General features: G+C 43.6%; 1 protein-coding gene across 1 annotated transcript in view; it reads left to right on the top strand.

Moving 5' to 3' along the window:
- CDK13 (cyclin dependent kinase 13) overlaps positions 1-9,944 on the top strand; it is a 105,223-nt gene that overhangs the window by 71,799 nt on the left and 23,480 nt on the right. Inside the window, 1 exon segment of the mRNA XM_006020437.2 lies at positions 9,004-9,193. Within this exon segment, the coding sequence (XP_006020499.2) occupies positions 9,004-9,193 (190 nt within the window).

Raw genomic sequence — 9,944 nt, 5'->3', positions numbered from 1 at the left:
CCCACTTGCTGAGCCTGTCCAGGTCAGCCTGGATAACCTGCCTGTCTTCTGGTGTGGATGCTTTGCCCCAAAGTTTGGTGTCATCGGCGAACTTGGCCAGTCCGCTTCTGACTCCAGTGTCCACATCGTTAATGAAGATGTTGAACAGTATGGGTCCGAGGACAGAGCCTTCAAGCCATTGGTCCATGCCCTCCTCTCTGCAGCAAGAGAGAAAAGGTGCTTTCCATAGTCTTTGTGACATCCCTTCAAATATTTGAAGATGGCTATCATGTCTCTTCTTAAACACCTTTTCTGCAAGCTGAACATGCCAGCTTCTTCAGCTTCTTCTCATATGACTTGTCTCCCAAGCCCTTTATCATCTTTGTTGCCTGTCTCTGGACCCTCTCTAACTTCTTCACATCCTTTTTAAAATGTGGAACCCAGAACTGCACACAGTACTTTAGTGAGACCTAACCACTGGTGAGTAGAAGGGGCAGTATCACCTCCTGTGTCTTGCTTCATATGCTTCTGTTGATGCAGCACAAAGCCATATTAGTCTTTTGTATGATTGCATCACACTGCAGACTCATTGAGTCTGTGATCTACCAAGACTTCCAAGTCCTTTTCCTTTGTGCTGCCATTTAGCCAGGTATTGCCTGTTGTATATTTGCATTTTTGATTATTTCTGCTGAAGTGCAGCACCTTGTGTCTTCCACGTTGAATTTCATGCAGTTAGCCTTAGCCCAACTTTCCAGTCTGTTGAGATCTTTCTGAATTGCACTTGCATCTTCCAACATGTTAACGATCCATCTCAGTTAGTGTCCCCTGAAAAGTTTCTTAAGAAGCTTTCCATGCCAGCATTCAAATTGTTAATAAACATGTTGAACAGCACCGGGCCCTGGACAAACTCCTTTGGGACTAAACTTGAAACCTCCTGCCGTTCTGACCCGTTAATAATTACGCTTTGTTTGTGGCTATTGAGCCAGTTATCCACCTTGTAGTAGTTTTGTCCAGCTTACATTTCTCCAGTTTATTTATAGGAAAGTTGTGCAGGACTCTGTCAAAAAAGCCTTTTTGAAGTCCGCAAACACTATATCCACAAATGGTTTGGTTAGACGAGGAGTATCTTCCATTTTTACACTTTCATTGGGCTCTTGCTTAGCACAAATGGGAGCCTGGTTGTTTGGCTGTTTCACCTGACACCTGTATTTGCATGCTGGAGTAACATGGAGAAAAGATTCAGAGCTCAGGGGGGCTTCTAACTGGTGTTGTGATGCTTTTTAAAAAGAAGATAAGAATGAGTGTGGCTTTATTTGTATGTTCATTTGGTCTTCAAGCTTTGCAGCCTATAAATCAGAGAATCGTCTATTTTTTGTAGTTCCTCAAGCTTGGATACAGGACTGTGGGAGCAGAATTGAAGGAGGTAATACTTGCTTACTTGCACAAAGTTAGGTAACTTTCTGGAGTTGCTGGACAATCAGTTTTAAAAAAAAATTAAAAAAAAAATCTGTTTGTTTTGAGGTGCGATGACCTGCACCTTTATAACAGTAATGTTGCCACTTGCAATATTAATTTAAAAAACACCCATCAGGGAGGAGCAAAAATAATGCAGAGGAACCTAGGAAGATTAACATAGCACTGACCATCATTAAAGCTACTTGACGCACTTCACTTTTAAGACCCTACTTTCAATTGTTTATAACTTTTCCAGACTTCAACCAGACAGGTGCTGACCTCCTTATGTCTGCTGTAGGCCAAACATTCTTTTAAAAACTTGCGCTCAAATAGTTCTGCATTTTCCAAGAAGGCGGCTAATAAAAAATATGTTCAGTCCATGTTAAATTCTCAAACCTTTTTTGGTCAGATGTGTTATTTGCCTGGATATGCATTTTACCATTCCTATGAACATTGCTCAGCTTTGTGCATATTTAAAGCATTTGAAAAAAAACAGTTCCCATGTGCTTGGTAAAGACTTTCACAGCTAAATTGCCCAAAGAGTCCATTTACTGGGTATACTCCAGTCTGGGTCTGAGCAGAACTTTCCTTGAAACTGTAGATCCTAAAGCAGATGAACTAAGAGCTAGGGGACCCCACTGACCCTTCTTTTGGACCCTATCCCCAAATGCGTAGGGGATAAAAACATACAGAGGGATGATAAGAATAGGTGGAGCCTGAGGGGAGACCGAGGCTGGGTGTTGTTGGAGGGAGAGTGGAGTCTTGGGGCATGGGGGGAAAAAACTGACTGGCTGACCAAGGAGACAGCAGAAAGTATGCTGACTAAGAGCAGTGGAGAGGGACAAGAGTACAGTAGATAGCTAAAAAAAAAAAAAAAAAAAAAAAAAGCCTGGCACTAGCTGGGAAAAGTGATGGGTAAGCTGAGCTGTGGGGAAGCACAACATTGTAGAGGAACATAGGATTGGAAGGGGGCCTCCTGGTCTAGTTTATATGTTCATAAACAGCCGTTTTCTCAAGGATGTTCCAAAATCGCCACTTCAAATTCACCCACAACTCTAAGCCTTAAAACCAGAAATACCAGCACCTACAACATGCTGTAGGTAAAACCAGGGGAGAATGAGCAAAAGCATTTCTTGGTGTTTTCTAATTATGTGCAGGAGCATCTACTCACTCTAGTCAAAAACCTCTACATGATATGTTCCCCTCCTCCTCATACCCCTGTCCAAAAATAAGGAAAAGGAGAGAAGTCCCTTCTTGGCCTCTATAGGTTGATCAGAAAAAGTTCTGAAACACAGGCTTGGTGGACATTTGCCAAAATGCAAGGGCAAAAACTGATGAAGGAGCCTGGAGTGGTGAAAAATGGGCTGTAGTTTTAGGGGAGATGACTAGAGATTAGAATGGAAAGAGATCACGTGAGATGCTGAGAAGAGCATGAAGTAGGAATGGCTGGGCAAGGAGACTGTGAGTGGAGGAAGGCTAAGGAAGGGAGTGAGACTAGAACTTGTTGACAAAGGAGGTTGGTTCCTTGCCCAGTAACAGTTGCAGAAGAGATAGGATGTGGGGACAAGGCAGAAATATTCATTTCTGAGTGTAGTGAGTAGAAAATTGTACTTCTGCTAGAGTGTATACTCCTCAAGCTTGAGGTAGAACCCTCAGTTGCTAAGCTGTGTCATTCCTTTGCTGGTAGCAAGCATCCATGAGAGTTACTGTCCATCTCCTCTCCCCCCAATGCCTGAACCCCTTTGCATCCTGATTCACAATCAGGGGCAGATTAACCATTTAGTGAGCCCTAGGCAAGGCTGGAAGGGCTGGGGAAAGGCTCTTGCCCAAGAATTACAAAAAGTTTCTAACTAGCAATGATTGTATCTGAATTCAACCTCATAGGCTACAATCTTGTCACTGAATTGGGCCTCAGAAACCTCTTTTCTATATGTTGGTAGTGCAGAGGTTTGTGACCCAATTCTCACTCGCTCACTGATCCGTCACAGTGAGCATTGTGGAGTAAGTGAGGGGAGGACTTATTTGTATATTTTATTTGCATAATTATGGTTAATGCAAATGAATCTGCTTGTTTGTTCTGTCTTGCTCATTGTGACTGGCCAGTGAGTGAATGAGAAGTGGGTCAAAATTGAAAAAATGATTGTATATATTTAGTTATACTTTCCCCCCAGGTATCTAAAGGAAGAGAAGAGTAGGGAGGTAGATACTGCTGTTTGGAGGGGAAGCAATGTCTTTCCTCACCCTCTACCTTGTAGCTCAGGGCCTGAGGCACATCTCTAGTTTGCCCTTGCATTAATCTGGCCTTTTCTGCAACAGAGGATAACAGTGGTAGTCATTATCGGTTCCCCTGCAGTTAGCTTAAGTAGCAGAGGTCTGCTTGGCTCTGGAGGTTTCAACCTAGTTGATGGTCTGTTGTATGTTACATAATGGGACTTCTGGTTTGTACTGTGCTTTAAAAAAAAAAAGAGAGAGAGACACAAACCTAAGCTAGAAGAAGGTGAATCAGTCAGAAGCACAGAGTTTCAGAGTTAGGGTTGCTCATGCTATGTTAATACATCTTCCTTAATTTCAGGGCTTCATCATGCCTTTTTTCCCTAAGGCCCTTGCTTCATTAATTGCTGAGACTGAACCTGCTCTGGGAATGAGTTAGAGCTGTGCATTAAAGGAAACTTATCTGTTAGACTTCTCCTTCCATTTTTGCAGAATTTGGAAGGTATATCGTGAATGAGGCAGGGGATTGCAGAAAGAGAAAGAGATGGGTTTATGGCTAAGGCTGCTGAATGCCAGCCTGGAGGATTGGACACTTTCCCTGCTTCTGCTGTATCCCCCCCAGGGTACTGCTGGGCAAACCTCTTAACCAGACTTTTCACAGGTGTTTCTAATTGCATGCTCCTCATTTTCTAGGTAGCTGACTTGAGACTTGACTTGAGGGTCTAATTTGTGGAAGTACCGAGCGTACACAGCTGGAGCACTTGCGGTGCTTTGCACTCACAACAGTTGGAGTCAGTAGAGTTGTGCCTTTAACACAAAGAGTTCAAAATAATAAAATGTAAAAGCGAGGGCTCAGGAGGCCCTTTCGAGTCTCATGTTCTTACAATCCTATGTTGGACAACCAGAAGTAGTGATCTTTCTGTGCTTGCCCTGCCATCAGTAAAGTAGGGTAACACTGCATCTCACTTCATAGGATTTTTTTGGAGATAAATGATTTGCAGCACTTGCATCCTATAGTGATAAAGGCAGCAGAAAAGCCATAGGGGAATTAAGTCTGTCCTAGGAGCAGGATTTGAATAGTCTATAACAAATAAGGCCTGAGGCAACACTCCGAACAGTGATGATAAAAACGAAATATTGAATAGCAGCTCATTAACTTACTATCATCTGCACCATGCCCTGGAAGAGGCAGAGGTCCTGCAAAGAAAAGTGCATAGACCTCTGTAAGCAAAGACTTCGTCATAATGCATAGACACAAAGCAACAAAATACAGTCAGCACTAGCAAAATTAACTCTGGCATTTCTAAACTTTTGAGTGATTGGCTTTGTAACCTGATTGTGCATTTTAACCTAATGTTTTGTATGGTTGGGTAGAAAGTAATGTAAAATGAGCTGCTGAATCTGAGCAAGTACGTTAAAACGCTGATGTTTTATTGAGAGATTTAAAAACTAGGAACAAAATCACCTAAGAAGAAATTGTAAGACAGGTTTAGCATGCCTTAAAAGTAGAGCAGTACATCAGCAAATGTATCATAGGAAACAGTAGTGCTTTTGCAGGGAGGTAGACTGTATAATTTAATAGTTCTTAATTTTTAAATATGATTGTTTGCCTTTCTCGGTCTTAGCATGGTTTTAAAAAGATCCTGCAGTTTAAACTAAATCTTCACGGGCCTTTAGAATAAAAGCACCAGCAGAGCATAAATGATTATCACCATCGCTACAGACAAATCTAAGATGAATCCAAATCTGGCAACCACCCCTGTAGCCTCTCCTCCTGGCCCTCAGAGTATGAGATGAGGGGATGAGCCAGGCTGAAAAGCATGCATCCACCTGCTTACAGCAGAGCGTGCTGCTGGGAGCATTTGCAGGAGGTCAGGAAGGTTACGGATACAGACATGGGCTGTGTGAAGACGGGGAAGGCAGCAGCAGTGGCAGTCCATAGAGGAGTAGCTGCAGGTGCCACTGGAATAGCTGGGGCAGGTACAGGGTACCAGATGGAGTGGAGAGCATTTACCTCTTCACACAAAGGGATATTACAGCACGCTTGTCATTCTCATAGCATGACACCCTTTGGGAGTCACTGCAGTCTAAACAAATGTGAAGTAAAATGGATTAACCACTGTCTCCCAATAGGATCACATTCACCCCATAAAAATAGCCCCCGTTTCATTTTTTCTGAATGGCCTGAAAACAAAGCCTCTCCTGAACTGGTCTGAGGCCTCCCTTTCTGGCCATGACCATTTCTGAAAATGTTGGTGTGATACTAAAAATCAAATTTGTAATGACTTGTTTATAATTGCCATTATAAAATTGCAGTATTGCTCTACAGGTGAATGTAGCCGGTAATGAATGCCTGGTAATTTAGGGCTAGCAGGATTTGGCTCTGGCAGATTGTAGAAGCTGTTGATTCTTGGTGCAATCTGAGTCATATATTTAGTCGTAGTCTGTAAAGTGTGAATCCACTGTTGCTTTGCATCTGCCTTTGCATCTACCTTTGCTATTGTTCTTCTTAAGATCATGACTCTAATTGTGGTGGTTGAAAAGCCAGGTGAGAAGTCACCCCAGACTAGGTTAAGGTTGGGGGGTAGCCTTGATCTATCATATAGATAGAGCACCTCTTCCAACCAAGGTCATAAACTTGTTATTTTCCTTTTAATTCACATTTGGAGTAGGGAAAATAAATGTTAGTTGTGTAGTTCTTTGTGCTTTTCACTTAAGTTTTTAAAGACTAATCTCAAGTGGATACATCCACTACTATAGTACCAGTTATTTATTTTGCCCTATACATAAATGCTAGAATCTTTGCTTGCCCACAAGGAGCTCTGTGGATATGGGTCAGGTACATCTGCTCAGCACTTCCCCAGTTTGTGTGCAAGTGTGAATGACATCCAGGCAAGTGCTCCTTTAATCAGTATCCTGCTCACTTGGCAGAGTTGACAAAAGCAACAGTAAAAGTTACAAACCCCAAGGCTAAGTACAGATATTTGGGGGCATTAGGGGGAGGTTAAATTGATTCATAATGGTTGCCTGATATCAGGTAAGCCAGGATGGCAGGGACTAGCCAGCAGGATTGGGGGTCCGGCAGACTGGAGGGGATTGGGGATCCAGCAAGCTAGAGGGCAGGCTTGACCTGTGGAGGGAGAAGAGGACAGGCATGACCTGCAAGGGATCGAGATGGGGAGATGTGACCCCTGGGTGGGGTTGGGTCCCCCTTAGCAAACCCACACCCCCATCCCTCCTGCCTCTCCCCTCACTGGGACTAACTGACTTAGCTCTGGCAGTAGTGAACACTGATAAAAATGGCTGCACCCAGAGCAGCCCGTGGGATAGGGGTTGAGAGGGGTGGCTCGGGGGGAGCAACAGGGTGGGGACAAAAAATAGACCAGTGTGGTAGAAGGGGGGAGTGAAAGAGCAGTCCTGGGGCTGGGGCTGGGGCTGGGGTCAGTGGCTGGGATTGCCCAGCACCAGGGCTGCGCAAGGTAAGTGGACAGAAGTACCATGCACTTGGACAGAAGTTGTTCAGCATCTACTCCTTCCTCTCTCTTGTCCAATCTGTGCATCAGATACTGACCTTTGTTTGGTAAACTGACAAGGTGAATGCTAGACTTCAGACTTGCATTTTCTTCTGTTTGGGAATGGTAGAATGTCAAGAGTTTTGCCCTGAGTAGATGCTAGCATTTATACCAAGGTATTGTGTTAGCATTAAAAGGTGTTCTGCCTTTTTTTTCTTTGGGGGCTTTGCAGTTGGATTTGGTTTCTCCATTGCAACCATCTGTGTGTGCAATGAAAGGGCTAAGTGTTGCTTAAGAGTCCCCATTGATTTGTTTGAGCCTCAGTTGAGGAGAAGGAAGCAGGAAATGGGTCCTAAAGTAGAGGTGACAAAGATCTGACCAGCAGAGCCATATCATCCAGCCCCTGGTGTCATCCCTGTGCAGGGCCAGTTCAGCACCTCTCCCCATGTGCTTGATCCAGTGCCCACTCCAGTCGGTCTGGGACTGTACCGTATATGTTGCCCACTCTGGTCAGTCTGGGATGTGATGTGCACTTGGTGTACCCATTCCAGGTGGTGTGGGGCAGGTGCCACTTCCAATGCAGTCCTGGACTAGCAAGTTCTGGATCTGGCATGTGGGAGGGTGCTCTCTGAGTCTCCTGCATGCCAGATCCAGTGCCTGCTTTGCTGATCTGGGACTTGTACTGCACATGTGCCCTGGACCAGTCTGAGGTGGAGCTTCATTGTGTTTGCATCCTGATGTGGCCAGAGTGAGTATAGAAGACACTGGATTCAGCATATGGGAGGGGAGAGGGGTTTTGTGGGTCCAGTCTGGCCCACAGGGCTGGCCCTGAACCATTCATCTGGCCCACGGACTGGTCCTGGGCCATTTATCTGGTCTGCATGGCCAAATAAGTTTGACGCCCTGTCCTAGAATGTGAATCATTCTGCTTTAGTCTGTAAAGCTATAAACAAATGTCATCCAGTGAAGCACATGAGCTGTACCAGAATGTGTTCCAGCACAGCTGATCCACTTCATTGGGTGAAACAGGCATCCCATGTTGTCCTGCAGTGTCCGGCAACTGCTGCTCCTAGGACTGGCCAGGGCTTGAGCTGCCGGAGAATGTTTGTAGCACATCTGCAAGCAAGGAAACCTGGGTTCCCCCCATCTGCAGAGGCATGTAAAAGTGCCCCTATGTACTTTCATTGAATAGCATTTACAGGATAATCTGTGCTGTTTGGTGTGGGACAGGACGAATTTTTCCCTCACTATAGGTGTGAAGGAACTTGGGACATGAATTCTTGACTCTTGAATGACTGTTGCTACTGGTGACTACTAGGTTAGCTGTACTTCCTCATTCTGGTCAGTCTTGCATTCACTTGCAATCTGAGAATAACAGGCTCATTTCTAACACAATTCCACAATGGAAACTTTAAAATTCAAAGGATGATGACAGCTCAGCTGTTGCCTTCTGTACTATTACACTTTTTATTTTTTCCATAAGGTCTGCGTAATGAAATATAATCCAGGTTAACCATTTTGCTTACAAAGAAACCTGGTTCTTAGATGGTGTAGCAATCTATGTGCCTGGTCAGATACACACTATAAACTATGATTTTGCTAAGTTTAACATACCTATGACAACCATAGCAGTTGCTTATGTGAAGAAATAATTTAAATTTTAGTGGTAATTGAGTGCAGTTTAGCATTTCAAATAAGAGGCCAATGAAGTCCATCTCCAGATACTATGAAAATGTGAGCAGTTAGGGTTAACATTTGAGGACAAAAAATACTAAGCTGCATTTTTCAAGGTAAAACAAACAGATGTGTTGGGATGTTCTAAAAATGATATTCTCTCTCTTTCCAGGTGCATTTTACTTGGTGTTTGAATATATGGACCATGACTTAATGGGACTACTGGAATCTGGCCTGGTTCATTTTAATGAAAATCACATAAAGTCATTTATGAGGCAGTTGATGGAGGGTTTGGCCTACTGCCATAAGAAGAACTTTTTGCACAGAGATATTAAATGTTCTAATATTCTTCTAAATAATAGGTATGTGAATATAACTATATACAGATATGTTATACACTAATACCAGACTTGCCCATGGTTACCCAGCTGACCAGTGGCAAAGGTGGGAATAGAATGCAAATATTCCTAGTCCTTGCCCAGTGTGCTAGTCATTAGAGCACCTGTCACGTTTGCAGAAAATAGTCCTTGAATGTTAAGTTTAGTTACACATATGAAGAGCAAAGTCTTCTGTGGCTTCCACAGGGAAGTGCAATTGCTGATGCTCATTTGCTTATGATTTAATACCTTGATTCTGACAGTTTTCAGTTAAAGTGTACAGTATACAATAGGAGTGGCCTCTGCCATTTGTGTGACATGTTGGCAGCCACTGGCAGATCAGAGTGAGGACATACAGCACAGCAGGAGATGGGGCAAGGCACAGAAAGAGCAGGAGACTGGATTGGGGAAGGAGATCAGAGTGGCGCTTGGGAAGGGTGCAGGGCTAATTTATGGCACACCTGTATTCAGGTTGGTCCTCATGTACAAAATGGTGGTGTCCCCCTTCAGATGTTTGCTAACACAGTTATTTAAGTGCTTTTACATTATATGTTTTGAATCTTACTAACATACTGCAAAGGACATGCCTGCATGTATCAAGAAGTATTACAAAATGTCCTGTTTCACTTTTTCAAAAATATTGATGGCTAGCATACTACATAATTGAAAAGATTATTTAGTAGTGTGAATTAGCGAGGGTCATCTGAAGCTGTATCTGAGCGCTTGGCACCTACTT

The sequence above is a fragment of the Alligator sinensis genome, unplaced genomic scaffold (assembly GCF_000455745.1).
Source record: "Alligator sinensis unplaced genomic scaffold, ASM45574v1 scaffold254_1, whole genome shotgun sequence".
Taxonomy (NCBI): Eukaryota; Metazoa; Chordata; order Crocodylia; family Alligatoridae; genus Alligator; species Alligator sinensis.
This window is presented reverse-complemented; position numbering and strand designations above follow the sequence as displayed.